General features: G+C 44.9%; 3 protein-coding genes across 8 annotated transcripts in view; 1 reads left to right on the top strand and 2 right to left on the bottom strand.

The window, feature by feature from the left end:
* Nucleotides 1–1,941: 1,941 nt before the first annotated feature.
* COG8 (component of oligomeric golgi complex 8) lies at nucleotides 1,942–10,674 on the bottom strand. 3 transcript variants are annotated; one of them, XM_074370518.1, is made up of 6 exons: nucleotides 10,245–10,673; nucleotides 8,844–9,051; nucleotides 7,263–8,090; nucleotides 5,325–5,493; nucleotides 4,350–4,526; nucleotides 1,942–2,549 (listed from the first exon to the last, which is right to left on the bottom strand). In XM_074370518.1, the coding sequence occupies exons 1-6, from the start codon at nucleotides 10,637–10,639 to the stop codon at nucleotides 2,392–2,394; spliced, it is 1,935 nt and encodes a 644-aa protein (XP_074226619.1). In that variant the 5' UTR covers nucleotides 10,640–10,673; the 3' UTR covers nucleotides 1,942–2,391. The 3 variants fall into 3 exon arrangements, with proteins under 3 accessions (XP_074226619.1, XP_074226620.1, XP_010960844.1); XM_010962542.3 differs by lacking the exon at nucleotides 1,942–2,549 and having other exon boundaries at nucleotides 4,063–4,526; XM_074370519.1 differs by lacking the exons at nucleotides 4,350–4,526; nucleotides 5,325–5,493 and having other exon boundaries at nucleotides 10,245–10,674.
* A 94-nt stretch (nucleotides 10,675–10,768) lies between these two features.
* NIP7 (nucleolar pre-rRNA processing protein NIP7) overlaps nucleotides 10,769–19,572 on the top strand; it is a 64,125-nt gene continuing 55,321 nt past the window's right edge. For 2 of the 4 annotated variants that reach the window (XM_010962549.3, XM_010962548.3), the window contains exons 1-4: nucleotides 10,775–10,974; nucleotides 11,094–11,180; nucleotides 11,277–11,415; nucleotides 12,151–12,291. In XM_010962549.3, coding sequence (XP_010960851.1) covers nucleotides 10,919–10,974; nucleotides 11,094–11,180; nucleotides 11,277–11,415; nucleotides 12,151–12,291 — 423 coding nt within the window. In that variant the 5' untranslated portion in view covers nucleotides 10,775–10,918. Of the gene's footprint in view, nucleotides 10,975–11,093; nucleotides 11,181–11,276; nucleotides 11,416–12,150; nucleotides 12,292–12,498; nucleotides 13,974–19,572 lie in introns of those variants that run through there. The other 2 variants (XM_010962547.3, XM_045522294.2) reach the window with 2 other exon arrangements.
* On the bottom strand, nucleotides 14,162–19,350 carry TMED6 (transmembrane p24 trafficking protein 6). Its single transcript, XM_010962545.3, has 4 exons — nucleotides 19,107–19,350; nucleotides 17,729–17,855; nucleotides 16,319–16,470; nucleotides 14,162–14,485 (listed from the first exon to the last, which is right to left on the bottom strand). The coding sequence occupies exons 1-4, from the start codon at nucleotides 19,317–19,319 to the stop codon at nucleotides 14,252–14,254; spliced, it is 726 nt and encodes a 241-aa protein (XP_010960847.1). The 5' UTR covers nucleotides 19,320–19,350; the 3' UTR covers nucleotides 14,162–14,251.

Here is a 19,572-nt window from a genome sequence, read left to right as displayed (position 1 = left end):
ACTTTCTCATTTCTACTGCTTGAGCACCTTGGCAAGTCACAGAGGTTAGCAGAAAGTTTAAGGCTGCTGTGATTCATTGTCATAGCTCTAGTCACAGCTTTCACAGCTGCCCTGCCTTTCCATTTCTCTCTCTGCCACCAGGCAAGTGAGTGTCCTGTTCACACTACATTGATGACACAGTGGCCTCACTCTATGCTCAGTATGACTGCATATAAGAATTTCCTCCTGTAAATGCTTACTCTGAAATTCACTTCTTCCTACTTGAAAATTCTATTCTAAAACTTCTGCCTACATTGGCAAGTTGACTTATAAAACTTTTTAAAATTCAAGATGCTGATTTGTGTCTGTGTTTTGCAGCTAATATTTCTGCCCAAGGTAGGAGGGATTTTCTTTATTGGAAATATAAGGATTTGTTGTCTTTGGATTGTAGTGTCTTGAGTTAGTCGAGCACATCTTTCCTTGTATGTGGATTTGGTTACAACAGTGAATCTCATATATGTCAGCAGCACAGAGTCCAGGATTTCTCTGAAGTCCACTCTGAATAATCCCTTATTTTTGGGCCTTGATTCAGGATCCACATTACAAACGCATTACTAGGGACTGTTAACCTCAGAGCACTGTAAGGAATCATTAGAATGTTTCGATGCCACTCTGTAAGAGCTTCTGAACACTGTCCAAAGGAAAGGAGGCTTACTGAATTCTAATGTTCCTAAGGACCCATGTCTTCAGTATAAATGAGAGCTTACTACAGACTCCCTGATGGCTGAGTCTCTACCTTCAGCTCAGGGCAGTGCTGGGCCCTTTTCCTCCCTGAAGTGTGATGCACAGAGAGCCAGTTTACTTTTGCTTGGCCTCACTGGCCCCCAGACTTGGCTTTCTAGAGAAAGCCACAGTGAAGTGGGTCTTTCCTGGGGTCGTTTAATTACTGTTTAAACCACATTTTCTCTAAACAGCTTACTGGACTTAACTACTTGGGTACTTGGATTTTGAGGACTTTGGTAAAAGTACCTGCATTGCAAAACTCAGCATAAAAATGAAGACAGACACTAAATATTGAAGGAAACAGTTTCCTTCACTTCTTGACAAAGCTCTGACAGTATCTTAACACTGAACACTGGTCAGCATAATGCAAATTTATTTTTTCAAAATAAGTGTGACGAGGAAACCCAAGTTCTGCCCTTTTTTTTTGTCCTAATTGTGACAGGAAAAGGCTTATTGCTCCTTCTCAACCACAGGCATCCCCCACTTTTTGAAAATTCACTTCAAGCCACTTTGCTTTTATGAAAGACCTACCTGTTTTCACTGATGAAATCTGATGAGGATTTTCACTTTTATGAAAAAAGGCGGAAAGCTAAAACAGCATTCAGCTTTTGTTTTGCAGCAAGCTGTTACAGAAGCAGCGTACACCCAGAGCTGCCAGAGTGGCACCGGCAAGCTCCTTACTGGGAAGTGGTGCTCAACATCAGCATCCAGCCACCATCACTGAACTGTGTGAGCATCTGTGCTTTATTTTGACTTAATTCTGTGCATTGGTTAGCAAGATGTGTCCTAAGGTAACTACTTCTTCAGTTTATGCCATTCGTCTTAGGAAAGGTTTCATTTGAATGCTCTCCTTTTGTATCACAAAGAAACCTGCATCACCCCTTCCCCAGCCCTGCCCCACGGCCTCCACCCAAAGAATGAGCCCAGTACCAGCTTCCTAAAAGATCTTAGCAGAAAACTCTTCCCCAGGCCTGTTAAAAAAAGACGGAAAGCAAAAGGTGGAGACCTAAAACTGTACCTGAACCTGGTAAAATGTGTGAATACTCAAGTCCGTAAATACTGTCATTGAACACTGAACATTGTCTTCCATGAATTGGAGACATTCTGAACTGTGTTTTACTTTCACAGGTAAACTAGTGTCAAAAACAGACTCTGTAAGTAACACACACACACAAGCCCTTTGTAAATATAAAAATTTGTTGAAGACGTTCAACCAACCACAGTCTTAACCTGCATTTTTAAACATGGCTTTTGGGTGTTTGGGGGCTATATTATTATCAAATCTTGGCTTTGGGAATAGATGATACAGCTTTTCTGAAATGATGTCTCTTAAGAAAGGTTATTTACTTGTCCCACCTTATCTGTATACAGAATTGCCAGGAAATGTCCATTCCTTTAGAGCAGTTATTTTTCTTCTCAAGTAGAAGGCAATGTATTGTCCATAGCTCATTTCAGGGCAAATATTTTTAATATCTTCCTCCAAATCAGTTTGGCATGCTTTGGCAGACCATTGTTTCCTGTCAGAGCACAGCCAATCGAAATCGATGCCAACCAAGTAAGACATGCCCAGCTCAAAGCCAAAGTGTTTGTGTCTTGATTTTCAGGATCCTCAGATGCAGCAGGAAGGCTTCAGTCATTCACCTCCATCCAGTGGATATTTGTAAAAGTCTTGCTGTCCATTTTGTCAATGAACAGGCAGCCCTGCAAGTGGTCCATTTCGTGCTGGATGATGCGGGCTGCCCACCCACTTGCCTGCCATACCACCTGCTCTCCTCTAGGGTCCAGCCCTGCAAAGAAGTTATGGCCTGGGTGAGGACATGCTGAACTGCATCATTTCAACCCCCTTACCCTTTCCCTGCCCCTGGCTGTTCCTATTTACAAGAGGCAACATCAGAAAGCAAAGCAGACAGCAGCCCCTATCCTTCCTAGAAAAGATGTCTCAGCTCTGCCTCTTATCTGATTCCCAACTCTGACAGGTAGGCTGCTGGGCTCACTATGGGGCTGAGATGAGAAATGACCTTCCCAAGTGGCTTGTTCAAGGGGAACAGTCATCCTAGCCCGAGGAATGAACCACATTCAACCAAATTTCCTGTGGCATGACAGGCTAGTAATGGCTTATCACCCTGGGCTGGGCAAAGCTGGATCCCATTTCTCCCACTCCACCATGACAGATCTAATTGGGGCAGAAGTGTGCGTGTGTGTGAAACACAGACTGAGCGAGAGGGCACACAGCAGAAGACGGGGAGTAAGCTACCAACGGAACCAGGCCACCCTCCCAACCCCACTCCATGCCCCCACCCACGTGCCCGCTTGGGCTAGCTCTGCTCTCACAGGCGCCTCCTGTCCCATCCCATTCCGTCAGTCCCCATTCCGTCTACTCCTGGGTCCTGCATTTGTTCATGCCCGTAGGCTCCGCTGGTCAGCCATCAGCATGGCTACACTTTTAACTGGAACTTGGCGGAAACCGTTTCGTGGGATCTGAGGCCGCCGCCTCCACAGGCCGAAGCGATGCATAAGCTTACTCAGCCGCCCCAGGGACCCCACCGCCCCGCACCTGAGATCTGCACTGCCTGGAAGCGGGGTACACAGGCCAGGAAGCCGGAGACGCTCTCGCAGCCTTCGGGGAAGGTGACCAGGCGGCTGTCCAGCACCCGCAGGCTGGGGTTCACGAACACGCGCAGGGGGAAGGGTTCCATCTGGCGGGACTCGCGCAGGCGCGCAGCGCAGGCGCGGCAGAGCGCCTCAGGGAACTCCAGCGCCAGCACCTGCAGCGGCACACCGAGCTGTGGCGCGCTCAGCCCCACGCAGCGCCGGCGCCGCATCACCTGCACCAGCCGCTGCACCAGCCGCTGCAGCTCAGGCCCCGCCAGCTGCGCCGGTTCTACCGGGGCCGCCAAGGCCCGAAGCACCGGGTCTCCGACCTGGCACACACGCGGGTATGGCGGCTCCGGCGCTCCTTGCACCAGACGCCGCACGTACCGCCAGTAGGAGCGCCGGCGCGCTGGGCCCTCGAGGCCATCTGGAGCGGGTGTGGAGCTGCAGGCCCGGGTGCTGCCGCCCGCTGCCCGCTCCCCCCACAGCAGGGCCGGCCCCACGCAGCGACGCGCCCGCGCCCGCAGCCACCCCAGCAGCTGCAGCCCAGCCCCCAGCTGACCCATGGCGCGTGCAGCACAACCGCCTCCCGGACGCGGCCCCCCGGCCCCCGTAGCCGACGGCCCGCCGCTGGGGAAGCCGGGAAGCGTAGTCCCGCACGTCTTCCGGCAGCGCCGGCGACGCTCAACCGCGCAGCGCAGAGGCCTCTCGGTGATGTCATCAGCTTTATTCTTTAATAAAATTTCTGATCGTGTCATCAACCGTTTGCGAGAGTAACCGGGAGGTTCTCCCTTTGATTATGCCTTCGCAGCCTCCCCTACGCGCGACAACACTCGTTCCCTCCGGGCGCTGCAGTAGGGCCCGAGGCCGCCCGGGTTCTGGGGGCGGGGAGCGCTGTTACGTGCCAGCGCTCGGCACGTCGGCCCGCGGCGGCTCCGCAGATCCCACCTCCCCGCGTCCCCCGTCAGGGAATGCCGAGGTGACGGGCTCGAGACGGGGCTCCTCAGAGGGCAGTTCCGGTGCCGGAGCGGTGAGCTCGGGGACTAGCTCCTTCTCGTCTAGACAGAAGACCATCTCTCTCTTCGGCAGGATAAAGGCAAGAGGCTCCTGGACGACGCTGACGTTCACACGCCCAAGGTTTCCGTACTTGGAGAGCTGAGTGGCTGGAATGCCTGACCCAGATGGTAGGGAGAGTGAAATGGAAAAAACCTTTCATAAATTTAAATATTGATGTGTAACGGGGGGAAAAAACACTTCGAGGAAGTAACGGACACAGTTACCATATTTCAATACAGTAAAAGTCATCTTTGTGATATGGGACAGGAAGCTATACCGTAAAGCTAGATCCTGAAAGTCATCTGGAACGGCACACAATGTAGGGCGGATGGAGAAAGCGATAAAAGCCTCAGTAGGCACCTGCTTCCCTGTAACAGGCCCAAGGAAAAGTTGGGGGTAAGTGGAGAGCAGCCACTCTGCTGGTGTGATGACTGGCTCACTTTCCTTTGGGAAGTTGTGCTTTCCACACGCCTTTCACAGGCAAAGAGAGTTGGCAAAGGGAAGTGAGGGCAAACTGAAAAAAAATTTTTTAAACATCTATAAACCTTTCATATCAATGGAATCATATGTGGTTCTTCTGTGACTGGCTTCTTCCACTTCGCCAGATATAAACATATCGTGTGATTCTATTGATAAGAAATATTCAGAAAAGGCAAATGTATGCAACAGAAAGTAGGTAAGTGGTTGCCAGAGGCTAAGGATGCGATTGGGAAAAGACCACAATTGAACACTAGGGATCTTTCTGGGGGTGATAGAAATGTTCTAAAATTAGGTGGTGGTAAATGGTCACACGCCTCTGTACATTTACTAAAAACACTGAATTTTACAAATAAGTGAGTTATTTAGTATGTGAATTAATTATATACTTTGTAAATAAAGTAGTTTTAGAAATCGTTTCTCCACCTTTCTCTTACCTAAGGTCTGTGCTATCTGAGCTGGAGGAAAAAGTACTTGGAGACAGCGATTTATATAAGGAACGAGGTCTTCCAGGAAGGCAGTGCAGAACTGGATGAAAAGCTCCTGCTCCCCACTGCTGAAGACAGCCTCCTCTGCGCGATGGAAGGCCAGGATTACCTTAGTTACCTATGAGACAAGGGCACTGTCAATCACTGGGTTAGTCTGTTACCATCAGCAGTGTTTAAAACTAAGCACAAATGTGCAGCCCTCAAGTTTTCATGAAGAAAGTCATTCCAAACAGTACATTATATTACTATCTTGTTTAAACTCAGAACTGTGGTCAAGCTTCACAATTCTGTCACTTCACTGATGTATTTCTCACCCAGCTGTTTTTGTTTTTTTTTTTTTTTTTAAGCTGGTGCAGTTCCCAGTTCCAGTGGAGGAGCGCCATGAAATTATACACAGAATAGATTGTTTCTGACTCCCGTGGGAGATGGATCAGGAAAATGAAGCGAATCTATAAAAGATTTCTACTGAGTAAGGTTTTTGAAGTTCCAGAAGGCTATAACCACTAGAAAATTGTAAAGGAGGAATTAAATAGAGCTGGAAAAGAAGTTCCATATACAAGTAATGGAGCCTAGCTGGCATTACAGACAGGTGTCATGGTGATAGGGTTAAGAACATAGACTCTAGTGCTGAACATCTTGGGTTCAAGTCCCAGCTGTGCCACTCACTGGTTCTGTGGCGCCTAGGGATTAATTAAGCACTCTAGGCCCTCTGTGCCTGAGTTCTGTCATCTATAAAGGAGGGCCAGCAACAGGACCTACCTTATAGGGTTGTGAACATTGTCTCAGTATGTGTAAAGTATGATGAACTACATGGCATGTAGTAAGTTCTATATAAATATTAGCTAATTATTATTATCTGAATTTCATTGACCCAAAAAGCTTTACTGCTCATGCTTTCTTGCTCATTCTTACAGGAGGACATCACAGAAATTTTATAAAACCACGTCATAACTGCCACCTGGTTGACAGCAATTATAAAATGTCATCAGTTATAAGAAGCATCCCAGTATCTAAATACTTAAATTTGTAAAAAATGGGCACCATATTAGGATATTAGTAGTATTACTTGTATTAGGCAGAATTCTAAGATGGCTCTTGTGATGCCCAACCTCTGGCATCCACCCCTTTGTGTAATCCCCTCCACTGGAGTGCAGGCACAATCTGTGGCTCGTTGCTAACCAATAAAATATAGCAAAGGTGTAGGATTTTGCAATTTTAATTAGCATCCCTAATCAGCTGACTGAATTAATCAAAAGGGAGGTTATCCTGGGTGAGCCTGACTTAATCAGATGCGCCTCTTAAAAGAGGGTTAAAGATTTCCATAAAAGAGATTCAGGCAGGAGAGATACTCTCTCATTGGCCTTGAAGAATCAAAAAGCCACACTGAACTGCATATGGAGTGGACTGTCTCTGGCAGTTCAGGGCCTCAGTCCTACAACTGTAAGAAACAGAAATCTGCCACTGTGAATAAGCTTGAAAGATGGGGACCCCAAGCTTCATATGAATCCACAGCCTGGCCAACACCCTGACTGCAACCTTGTGGGCAGAGTACCAACCCAGTTACGCTGTGCCTGCACTCCTAACCCACAGAAACTGAGACATGATAAATGCATGTTATTTTAAGATGCTTTGTTTGTGTGAGTTCGTAATGTAGCAATAGAAAACTAATACATTACTGAATCATTACTACAGCTGAGTCACTTCATGGATTGTTCTAGGTCCCATGAAGGAGGACTAATGAGAGCTTCTCAACCAAAAAACCTCTAAAACCACACTAAACCTCTCCAAGTCAGCAGGCACCACTGTCCCATGGACTGGTTTATTACAAAAGTCTGGCCACCTATTCCTAAAGAAGGCCCTAGTAGAGAGCCAACAGTACGTGCATACCTTGGCAAGGGCATCCTCCAGGGCCCCAGTCACATCCTGTGCCAGGGCCACAGGGCAGCAGAGGCGCAGATCATTGAAAGCGACCAGAATATTGTTGAGAAAGCAGGCAAGGGGTGGGAAATCTAAGAGCACCATGGGCGGCTGCAGGGTCCCCGGCTGAGTGACTGGCACAGCAGCAGGCAGGTTACTGCTGCCCAGGATGGCAGGAGCCAAGATGAGGGTGTAGGAGTTCATTTCATCCTGGAACTTCTCGACCGCTTCCTGAATTGCTTTCTGGAAAGTGCTGATAGCCACTCTCTGGAAAACAGGAGCCAACTGACCCCGGAAATCAGCCCCTACCCGGCTGAAGGACAGGCCAAAGTACATGCACTGACCCAGCAGAGAATCCAGACGGCCACCTATCCCCCGGTTAAGGTCGGTCTCCAGCACCTGCAGGAACTGCGAGACTTTCTGTAGCACCCAGCCATGGAAAATGGCACTCTCATTCACAGTGTGGTCACCCATGGCAGGGGGCAGCAATGGGTCCTCGTCTGAGAAGATGGCACGGTACTGGGTGATGATATCAAACAGATGGACACGGCAGGCTTCAATGGTTTTTGTGATGTGGAAATAGGGATCATCACTGGGGATAGCAGTCAGTATGGAACGGAGCCAAGCATCTCGGGCCTGAAGAAACTTCACCCTCAACTCAGCCTCGGTGAAGACATCCATTTGCCGTAGGAAGCCAATGACACGGAGGCAGGCAGGGAGCTGGATGCTGGTCCTCAGTTGCTGGATCAGCTGGCTCAGCATGAGCTGCATGGACTGGCGCACTTCATTCACAATGCCCTGAAGATACAGGAGGTGAGTCACATCATGCTGGGAAAGACAATCCCTGGAACCCATTCCACTAACCCTGAATATTGCAAACCAACGTTCCCGCTGCTTTCCTGACATGAAGTAGATTTCCTAAAATTGATGCACACAGGTTCACCAACAAAGATTTGGTTCACTGGCCCATAGGCCCTGCCTGGTTCTCCTGCCCTCACTTGCTTCCTAATGCTCTCCCCTTGCTCAGGGCAATCCAGCCAGAACAGCTGTCTTTGTATTTCTAAACACTCCAACCTCTTCCCTCCTTAGCCCACTGCACTTGTTCTTACCACTTTCTGGTTTGCTCTCTCCCCACATCTTCACGTCATCATCCGGGTCTCAGCTTAAATGTTCTCTCTCCAGAAGAGCCTTTCCTGACCACTCTACCAGGAGTACCCCCATTCCCTGGTGTATTTTAAGATACTTAACAGTATCTGAAAGGATATTATGTATTTATTTGCCAACTATCAGCTTATATTCACAAGAGCCAGGGCCTTGTCTTTGCTCAGTGTATCCCCAGTACCTAGATCAATGTCTGGCACAAAATTAATATTTATCAACTGACTGAATAAATGAATGTATGTTTTATGATCAAGCCTGCATGGCTGGCAGAAACTAGTATGAAACATGCAAGGAGTTTCCCTAAGGTTTCTGACTAAAGGTTCAGTGATGACGACAGAATTACTGGTAACAAGGACATCAGTGTGAGTCCTCTCTGGGCACGTTGGCTACCTGGATGACGGGGATGGAGGAGTATTTCCTTTCCAGTCGGTGTACGTAGCCTGCAAGCTCCAGGGCCTCTTCATAATAGTTGTTCCGGACACAGGTGTCCATGAGCTGGGGGATCTCCAGGATTTCCAGGATTTCCGTGTGCCGGTTTAGAGTCAGGGTGTTCATCCGGCGATTGGAGCTTATCTCCTCAGCCTCTTTCACAAAATTCCTGTAACAATCAGGAGAACATTGGTGGTTCACTACTCTGCATCTAAACCTTAGCTACAGGTACCAAGCATTTACTACAAACTGGGCAATGGGCTGGATGATTTATCTGATTTAATCTTCACACCAGATCTATCTGGTAAGTACTTTTACCCTTAAGGAAACTTCAGTCTCATCGAATTTAAGCAACTTGTCCAAGATCATACAACTAATAAATGATAAAGATTTGAACACGGATCTGCCATTTAACAAGCTGTGGCAAGGTACTTAGGCTCTCTCTGAGCTGTTTCCTCATTGGTAAAATAGTAAATAGGACCCACCTCATACAGATGTGAGGATTAAATGAGATGATGTGTATAAAGCATTTAACACAGAACCTGACACAGACTAAATGTTCCTTTAATAATAGCTATCTTATTATTTTCAGAATAATACCCTAACTAGCCTAGAAACTACCACCTTACCCCCAAGTTCCCTCAGCCTCTTAATCTTCCGCTATGCTCTTGTCCAAACAGTTCCTGCTACAGTCTCCATTTCTTCTCCATAGCTGTCTATTCCAGGCGATTTGAAGCGTGCAAAAGCTATTGTTAAATACACAAAGACTCAAAAGAAAAAACTTTTAACATGAAAGGCCGGAAGGCAGAATCAGGGATAATGGACTGAAGGTCAAGGGAGGCAGAATGAGGCTCAAAAAGGATTTTTAAAAAACAATTTTTACTGCCACCAATGGGAGGATTTCCTTGTCAAACTCCTATCAATGAAAGTTTGGAGCAGATGGCCTCTGGTCCGAACTACTGTGTGTACGGGTGTGTTGTGTATAGTGTGTATGTTTACATAAATGTGTACATATATTAAACTGACAATTATGTCAGACCCCCAAATAAGTGCTTTGCATGGATTCTCTTTATTTATTGCTCACAACAGTGCTATGAGGGAGGGACGTGCTGCTGGGTTCCAATTCTGACTTCGAAACGTACTAGTTGTGCCCTGGGACAGTCACTAACCTGTGTCTCAACTTCCTCATACATTAAATGGGAATAACAATACCTACCTCGAATGCTATTGTGAAGTTTAAATGGATTAATAAAATGCTCAGAAGAGAGCCCGGCACATGGGAAGCGCTAAGTGTTAGCTATTTATCGTAAATGTTAGCTATTACAGTTGTTAAAAGCCCCTTTAGCGCCGGGCCCGCCACACCTGCAGCTCTGTTGGAAGCTGGGCAAGCGGTCGAGCAGGCGGCCAAGCGACTCCTCCACGTCGCCAAAAAGGCAGTGAATGCGCTCGGTGCACTCGGCGCCGCGGATGAAGGTCTTGTAGTTGGCGAAGGCCAAGTCGCGCGTCTGCTGCAGCAGCTGCGCTCGCTCCTCGGCCAGGCGCTCGGGCTCGCGCCGCAGCCGCTCCAGCGCCGAGCCGCTCAACTCCCTGAGGTAGCGGCCCACATCTGGCCGCTCCCGCCACTGGGCCTCCGGGAAGCGGTCCCGGAACAGCGATGCCAGGAGCCCTTCATCCTCCACCTCCCCGAGAGCCGCCGCGGTGGCCGTCGCCGTGGCCGAAGCCGTAGATGAGGACGGTATAGTCGCTGTCGCCGCCATCTTCCCAGTAGCAGCGTCACTTCCCCTCCGGCCCAGCAAGGGCGCTGACTTGGAATCTAGGGCCGGAAGCAGCCGTGTCGAACTTCCTGTCTCTGTGGTTTCTTACTCGGCTGGCTTTCTTTTCCCGATGATCCTCCAGGCTGCGGGGCGCTGTCATGGGGAACGACTAGAAAGCAGCTAGAGAGGCAGAGTTTGAAGTTGTCAAGGAGCGGCTGGCAGCTGACCTTCCGTTTCCGCCGACTGAGGCACGAGGATCCGGTGTTCCAACCCAGCGGGAAAATGCGGCCTTTGACTGAAGAGGAGACCCGTGTAATGTTTGAGAAGATAGCAAAATAGTAAGAGCAAGCAGGGCAGAAGAGGGCGTGTGTGTGTGGCGGGGAGGGGCGTGGGTGGAGCGGGGCCGCCGGGCCGAAACGAGTCCTGGCGGGACCTCCAGTTCTCCTTTTGCTCTCAGCATCGGGGAGAACCTTCAGCTGCTGGTCGACAGGCCCGACGGCACCTACTGCTTCAGGCTGCACAACGACCGGGTGTACTACGTGAGGTGAGTCAGGGCCGAGTGGTCAGCATGTACCCGGGTTGGGGTCTGGGTCCCACCAGCCCCCCTCAAGTGACACTACCTTATTTCTTTTTCTTTCAGTGAGAAGATTTTAAAGCTGGCCGCTAATATCTCCGGGGACAAGCTGGTGTCTTTGGGGACCTGCTTCGGAAAATTCACCAAGACTCACAAATTCCGGTTGCACATCACAGCTCTGGATTACCTTGCACCCTATGCCAAGGTTTGTGGGGTGGTTTCCAGTCTGCCACTAGGGAGTCAAGGATGAGGGTTACATCAGAACGCAGATAACAGTGGCGTCCCTGGCAGTGCTTAGGGTCGGTGCCGGCATATGGAGATGTTTGTACATCTTGCTGCTTGGGCGTGGTTGGGGCTCAGGGCTAGGAGTCCTGTATGGCGGCCGTGGAGTTGTAGTTATCTCCAGCAAAGTGGAAAAATCTGTGTAGACCCAGCTCAAGATAGAAAAGCAAATAGGTGGCTATGAGGAAGAGCATAGTGGGGTTCATAAAAAGAGCTGTTAAACTGCCCATTGGAGAAGCTGACTGTAGAGTTGAAGAAAACCTCCTGGCAGTTCTGCTCAGGGGGTGAACAGTTTGAGGGAAACATGCTTCTTTCTCCCTTTTCCTTAAAATTTATACTGCAAAATAAAATGAATCACAGGATGAAATACATAGCATGGGGAATATAGTCAAAAATAGTGTATAACATTATATGATGGCAGATGGTAACTAGACTTATCATGGTGATCGTTGTTACGTTTAGTAATACCAAATTACTATGTTATGCACCTGCAACTAACATAGTATTGTAAGTCATTATACTTCAGTTTAAAAGAAAAAAAAAACTTCGTTCATAAGGAAAAAAAAGAAATTAACAGTAGATCCAGCTGCTAGCTTATCTGCAGGAGTGTAACTGTTAGCATTTTTATGTCTCTTGGATTTAATTCTTTTTATTATAGTATAAAGTGTGGATAAAGCCTGGAGCAGAGCAGTCCTTCCTGTATGGGAACCATGTGCTGAAATCTGGACTTGGTCGAATCACTGAAAATACTTCTCAGTACCAGGGGGTCGTGGTGTACTCCATGGCAGACATCCCTTTGGTGAGTAGAGATGGTCGCTGTTAAAAAATCAAGTATCTTTTTATTCAAGAAGGGTGTGTTTTCAATGTGTGCGCTTGGGATACTAAATTCTCAGCACCTTTTGAATTTCTCAAAGAGCTGTATTTTGCCATCTTTGTTATTTCCCGACCTCAATGCGTGCTTATTGAATGACTTGAGTGAATCAGTATCTCTTCTTTTGAATCCCAGGGTTTTGGGGTGGCAGCAAAGTCTACACAAGACTGCAGGAAAGTAGACCCCATGGCGATTGTGGTATTTCATCAAGCAGACATTGGGGAATATGTGCGGCATGAAGAGACATTGACTTAAAATGAAATCGTCGCGAGGACTTATGGCTGTGTGGAAGGGCCTAGCGTTGTTTCCTGTGTCTGTGTAGGCTCCACCGTCATGTTGAATTTTGTCAACTCTGTGACCTCTCCAGGGACTTCTTAGTTTAAAATTCTTTCTATTATGGAAAAATGCAGGCTGGATTCTTATTATGTGGATATGGCTCAAAAATGGAGTTTCAGATCTTTGTGATGGTGACTAAATAGAATATTGTGTTTTATATTTGAATCAGGGGGCTTTTTGAGTAACAGGTTCTAAATTGTTGGAACTTAGGACGGGATTAGCTTATTATTGTTATCTGTGATAACACTGTTTTCCAAATTCATGGTAAGAACTTAATAGGTTTTTTAAATTATTTATTAATACTATGAAAGATAGATATTGCCGTTTCACAGTAGTAGGTCACGTCTGGGATCTTACAAATGAAATTTGGGTAAAATACTAAGGGCAATTTATTCTGCTGATTTTCTATATGGTAGGTGGTGTGTGTGTGGAAGAAAAACTTGGATTCAAACACCAATTCTGACATCTACCAGCTGTATGGCCTTAGATGAGTCGTTAAACTTTAATAAGCTTCATTTTCTTTTTCTATTTCAAAAAAGCAGCTTAATCGTCTTTCTGAGAATAGTTTTTAAAATTAGAAATCATGATTGTAAAGCACCTAGTGCAGTGCCTGGTAAATGATAGGTGTTGAGTAAATGGTAAGAGTCATTTTGATATTGCTTATACTGAGTATTTCTGTTATCTTATGGACAGAATTTGATTATATTATCTTGGCTTTTACAAGCAGTTTTCTCGATCATTCTTTTTTTGGATGGTATGATCCCTGGCTGAATGTTATTTTTATCACCTTGATTTCCTAAAACTTAACTTCTATAAATCTTTTTAAAAATTTTTTAATTGAAGTATAGTTGGTTTAGAATATTGTGTTAGTTTCAGGTATACAGTAAAGTGATTCAGTTATATATATTTATTTTTTTCTTACTTCTTTTCTTTTCTTTTCTTTTCTTTTCCTTTCTTTTTTTCTCTTTTCTTTTCTTTTCTTTTCCTTTCTTTTCCTTTCTTTTCCTTTCTTTTCCTTTCTTACAAATCTTTACTTGCCTGACTGTCAGACTGGACGAAAAGCAGAAATCAGACCCTGAATTCAGCTCCTCAGTTTTCCCCCATGCCTTCCAAAATTATTTTTAGAATTATTAAAATACTTTTAGTGAAAAATATATCACAAAGTTTTTTTAAACTACCTGTATTGTAAAGCAATTTTAAAATGAATATACTGCTTATTTAAATTCCTAAGGTAACGTCTCTAAAATAAAACATCTTTCAATTACAAAAAAGCACTCTACCAACTCCTGTTTTTGTATGCAACATATAGAACACAGTTTTATACATTTTTGTCCCGTTTTTTCCAACTCTTTTCCCTTCGAAAGTTCTGTTAATTTCTAAACAGACATAGTGAAGGATAAGGAGATGCTATGTGATGGACAGTATTTTAATGGTAACATTTAGTGCACACTTTAGAAATAGCTAACCTCAGAACATACACATTTTTATTATTTTATTGCCATTTTGAAAAGAAAAGAAAAAAAAAGAGCCAGGGCACTGTAGTTGTTTGAGCTTAGCATCTTGGCTTCTTTGTGTCTGTTACCGTTGGGACATTGAAGAGACGCTTCAAGAAATACAGCTGCAGGATCCCAGAAAGAACAATAACAAGGCTCTGGGCTGTGGACCACCAATTCACATAGTTATAGTTTGACTGGAGAAGGAAAAAGTCAGCCATTTTTCTCATGCGGGCAAAGTTGTAGTATCGCCACATGTGAAAGATGTTGTTCTGCACATTTCGTGTACTCTCCTGTGGGACAGAAAAAGAAATACAGAAAGGGGTCCTCCCTATCCCACATCTAGTCTCACCTGGGTGCCCACCAGCACTAACCTTATTTATCTGGAAGTTGAGTAACTTATTCATACAATTTTATGGTATGTAATAAGTTGGCTATTGGGAGTTGTTTATGCTAGTTTTGTTGTATGTGAAAAAATGGCCTGGACTTTAAAAAATTAATTTTCTAATGAAAAACTAGTGCTGAAACTAGAAAGGTCTTCCAGAGTATCTGTAGATTTACACATGTGTTGAGCAGATCATTGCCTTTCTGGGTAATGTCTTCTGCTCTCTGTATATGGTAAAAGATAAGGGCCTGCAAATTTTTTATTAAAGGGCTAAAAAGTAAACATTCTGGGCTTTGCAGGCTGTAGATCTCTGTTGCAACTACTAAACTGCCGTTGTACCACGAAAGCAGCCATAAACAGTACCTACAGTTGTCCCTCAGTATCTGTGGGGAGTCTGGTTCCAGGACCTGTAGTGGGTGATCAAGTCCCACAGTCAGCCCTCCGTGTCTGCAGGTTCTGCATCTGCAGGTACGGAGAGCCAACTGTGATTGTCAAATGAGTACAGCTGTGTCCCAGTAAAACTTCATTTACAAAAACGGGCAATGGTTTTGTGTATCAAGGACATTATCCAGAAAGTGAAAAGATATCCCAAAGAATGGGAGAAAATATTTGTAAATCACATATCTAATAAGGAACTTGTATCCAGAATATATAAAGAACTTTTAAAACTCAACAATAAAAAGACAAATAACCAGATTTTAAAATGGGCAAACGATTTGCATAGACCTTTCTGCAAAGAAGATCTACAAAAGGCCAAAAAGCACATGAAAAGATGCTCCATGTTATTAGGAAGACAGAACTCAAAACCCACAAGACTTACTACCACTTATGTCCACTTGGATGGCTATAACCAAAAAGACAATAATGTATTGGCAAGAACATGGAGAAATTTCAGCCCTTGTACAATGCTGGTGGGAGTGTAAAATGGTTCAGCCACTGTGGAAAATAGCAGTTCCTCCTGAAGTTAAATAGTTACCATATGAACCAGCAGAGTATACTTTTTGTGTATAGAAGTGAAAGCATGTTCACACAAAAATCTGCATACAGATGTTCATAGCAGCATTATTCATGATAGCCAAAAAGTGAGAATAACCCAGGTATCTACCAGCTTATGAATGCATAAACAAAATGTGATATATGTATACAGTAGAGTATTATTCATCCATAAAAAGTGATGAAGCGATAACATGCTACAACGTGGATAAGCCCTAAAAACATGCTAAAGGAAAGAAGCCAAACATAAAAGGCCACTTTGTATGGTTCCAGTCATGTGAAATGCACAGAAGAGGCAAATCTATGGAGATGTAAGGTAGATTAGTGAGGGATTATGCAGCGTTCAGGAGCATGGGGAACAGCGAGTGAGTTATAGGTATGCAGTTTCTTTTTGGGGTGATGGAACTGTTCTGGAATTAAATGCTGGTGATGGTTGCAGGACCTTGGGAATATACTAAAAAACTACTGAATCGTACACTTAAAATAGTGAATTATATCTCAAAACACAAACAGGCAGTGGGCCAGATTCGGCCTGTGAGCCATAATTTGCCAATCCTTGGTGTAAAACAAGTGAGGAATTCCAAGATCTCCAAGTCACAGAACTAAGGAAACGGTTCAAATCCCATTGCCTGTTTGTTTGGTTTCTACCCGAATGAGCCCTCACTCAAATGATATTAACTCCCATAATCTTAATCTTTCCTCCAAATTTAAAATCAGTTTGCTTGGGTGTTTCTCACAAAACAATTACCTCAATTGCATCCAGAGTATCATTCAGTTGTTTTCTTTCATTCTTCTTTTTGTGGTCCATCTCAGGCCCCTCATAGAAGACTCCAAAATTGAGGTACACTTGCACAGAAGCAAAGTGATTTTGCTGATTGTTTAGACAAAGCTGATAAAAACCTGTAGGAATCCCTAGATCATTACCAAGTCTCAGTCTCCCTCTCACACCCTCTGTAAATTTCCCAAGACATAACTTCTTCAGTGTTAAATGTGCTACTATAGCATTTTTTTTTACTTAAGAAGTACACTGATCCACTTTTTGAACAGAAGATAACAACCTTACATGAAACTGATTTTACTAAATTTTATTTATAATAACTATGTTTTACCAAATATTACTCTAGCTCTATACTGGATAGATAACAATGTTTCCTTCTCTTTTCCAACCTATAATTCCTACATCTCTTAAGGAATTTCTGCTTAACAAATTGAGTTGAAATTAAGAGCATGGTGTTTGCCTGCTTCTTGTACATCAATAGTGCTAGGATAACATCTTGAACTTGAAACTAGAGAAATAAAAGAAGCTATCCTGCTTGAATAACTTCCTGCAAGGTGGTCTGTACAAGGGCTGATGGTTTGGGGTATGTACTGGTGCTGGTTCTCAACTGGGGTTGCCTCCCTGTGTGATGGTCGGGGAGGAGCATGATTAGAAAGGTGTGACAGTGTATTTGGCTTTTGAAATGACTGGAAGGCACTACTGGTGTATAGGCGTCCAAGATGCTAAATAATAATGCTGACTTCTGTGCTACACAACGCAGGGTTGTCTTAGGTCGCTGTTGAGAAACACTTTTTCTGTATACTTGGCTGGTAGAGGGCAGTTAAAACTGACTTGCACTGTCCAGGGTGAGGACAGGCTCGGTCTGGCTCCAGTCGGTGACTGGAGAAGTGCTTTGTTGTAGAATGTGGATATAATTTTTCATGGCTGCACATTTCCTTTTGTTCTGAGTCTGCTTTATGTAGCTGGCTCAAGTATTCTGATGCCTGGGAAGAAATACTATCTCATAATGACATTTTTTATTGAATTTGTATCATAAATAGGATTGTCTGTTTTGATCACCTTCCCATAATCTGGTCAGTTGGAGATGATGAAATAAAATTGAGCTTCTGGACCCTGGAGTTATAATATTAGTCCCCTGGTGACTGCCCCAAACTGCCAGTGGACTGCTGCCTAATGTCCTTGGCCACTGGCAGTCAGGAAATCTGAGTTTTGATGTAGAAGGCTAAATTTTGTTTTCCTACTATTTCACCATCCACTGTGTGAAAAAGCCAGGGCTTTTTACATCTCAGGTACTTAACTAATTTCAATATTATTATCTTCACTATTTCCTCAATTTCAAAGAAACCCATGATTTTAATAGCTGTGATGATGAAAACAGACCTGTCTCTTGGGTAGAGAAGTTAATCTGGCCCCGAGCATTCTTAGAGGTGTCTATGAGAAAACCCTGTGGGGTATGTGCGGTGGCAGCAACATGTCGGTCATGTGACATTCCCAGTGTCCGCTGAACCTGCCAAGACACATTGAAGAGGGATAAAAGCCCTTGCTACATGAGCAAGAAGCTAGCTAAGTGATAAGATTGACATCCCATGGCCATCAGCACAGTGGTTCTCAATCAGGGATGTACTGCCCCACGCCACTGGGAACCTGGGTTAAGACAGTGGTGATGTTGCAGGGATAGCAGGGGGCACCAGCAATGCCAAACATCCTGACATATTAGAAACTACTGCAGGACAGGGAATTGCCAAAATGCCAACAGCACCTCCTGGTAAGAAGACATGTCTTAGACCATACAGCTGGCATGTATCAGTTGCTACACTGATTCTGGCTGTAGAGTTCTTGGCTGAACTTGCTCGATTTTGACCTCTGTGGTGGTATGCCAGACTTGGGTTTACTTGATGCTTGACAGCAAATAAATAAGGCATTCAGTAAGCACCTGTCCCCAAGCTGGGTCTTTATAAGCCTAGGCTGCAGTGAGCTGACTAGTAGTACTGTTCTATTATAAATTCAGAGATAAGAACAATCCTTAATAAGTTAATTTAAAATAAATTTTAAGTTACAGTGGAGGGGAGTAAAATCAACATAGTCTGTTACTATGGAAACAAACTAGAAAGTTTAACAGATTTCTAAGATAAAGAACAAAGGACATGAACAGCCTCTAAGTTGACTGCTGAGCAGACCATCCTTTGGCCCTGTGGTGTAGGACTACAGCATGGATGAAACGCAACTGGAAAACATTTACCTTCCTAAAAGAAACAGGATTGGCCAAAAGGGAAACCTTGAGCCAGTGATTCTCCAGTTTCCTGGAATTACCCCTAAAGGCAAGAGTAAATGTTGCTCCCTCAACTTTATAAACTAAAGCATCTTTGAAATCTCTGGGTCTGCCTCCAAAGTTCATGTGACTTTTTATTCAACTTGGTACCATATCCATATTATTTTAATACTTTAAAAATGTATTCTCCCCTCATCTCCAGATTCAAGTAAATGTGATGATTACCTCCCCAGGAAGAGGCACCTGGCTTGCCCCATGACTTTGAGCACACTTCCATGGCCCCCAGTATGAGAGCTAAGCCATATGTTACAGTGATTATTCGTCCAGCCAGAGTTTCCAGCTAACTGTGGGTCCATTTCATTAACAGGTGGGGAATCACAGAATAAAGATAACTAGGACCTTGTGTTCATCTAAAACCTGACCCCTTTTACAAAAGGAAACAAACAAAAACCAAGTCCCCAGCAAGGCCTGAGGAGTCCAGTTACCCACCTCATAACTGAAATAGAAGTATCCAGCGTGGTGGGCAAATTGCCAAAAGCATTCTGTGCCTCCTGGAGGGATCATGATGGCAAAGTCATATCGGTCTGCCCCATGGAAGAACGGCTGGTCCCCAGAGCCACTAAGGGGTTCTGTCTTCTGGCTTTGAGCAGAGGTCACTAGGTTCAGAATCACTAGTCCAACCCCAAAGAGCAAGGGGAACATGCTGCTCTCTGGAGACTCCTCCGTGGGTGAACTGCTTGCACCCCAGTGGAACCAAGTTACTTTAGACACCTGCTGGGGTAATCATTAACACCACAAGTCACACTTAGGCCAGTTTCAGGGCCACACATAGATATTGTAGAGTAGAACTGGCATGATACCAAACCTACGGCACAGGTGCTGAATAGACGCTACGACTTTAGAAGAGAGATTTCCACCCTCCCTCCGGGCTGTCATTTTTCAGTTCTTGCTGAGG

The sequence above is a fragment of the Camelus bactrianus genome, chromosome 9 (assembly GCF_048773025.1).
Source record: "Camelus bactrianus isolate YW-2024 breed Bactrian camel chromosome 9, ASM4877302v1, whole genome shotgun sequence".
In the NCBI taxonomy this organism is placed as follows: Eukaryota; Metazoa; Chordata; class Mammalia; order Artiodactyla; family Camelidae; genus Camelus; species Camelus bactrianus.
This window is presented reverse-complemented; position numbering and strand designations above follow the sequence as displayed.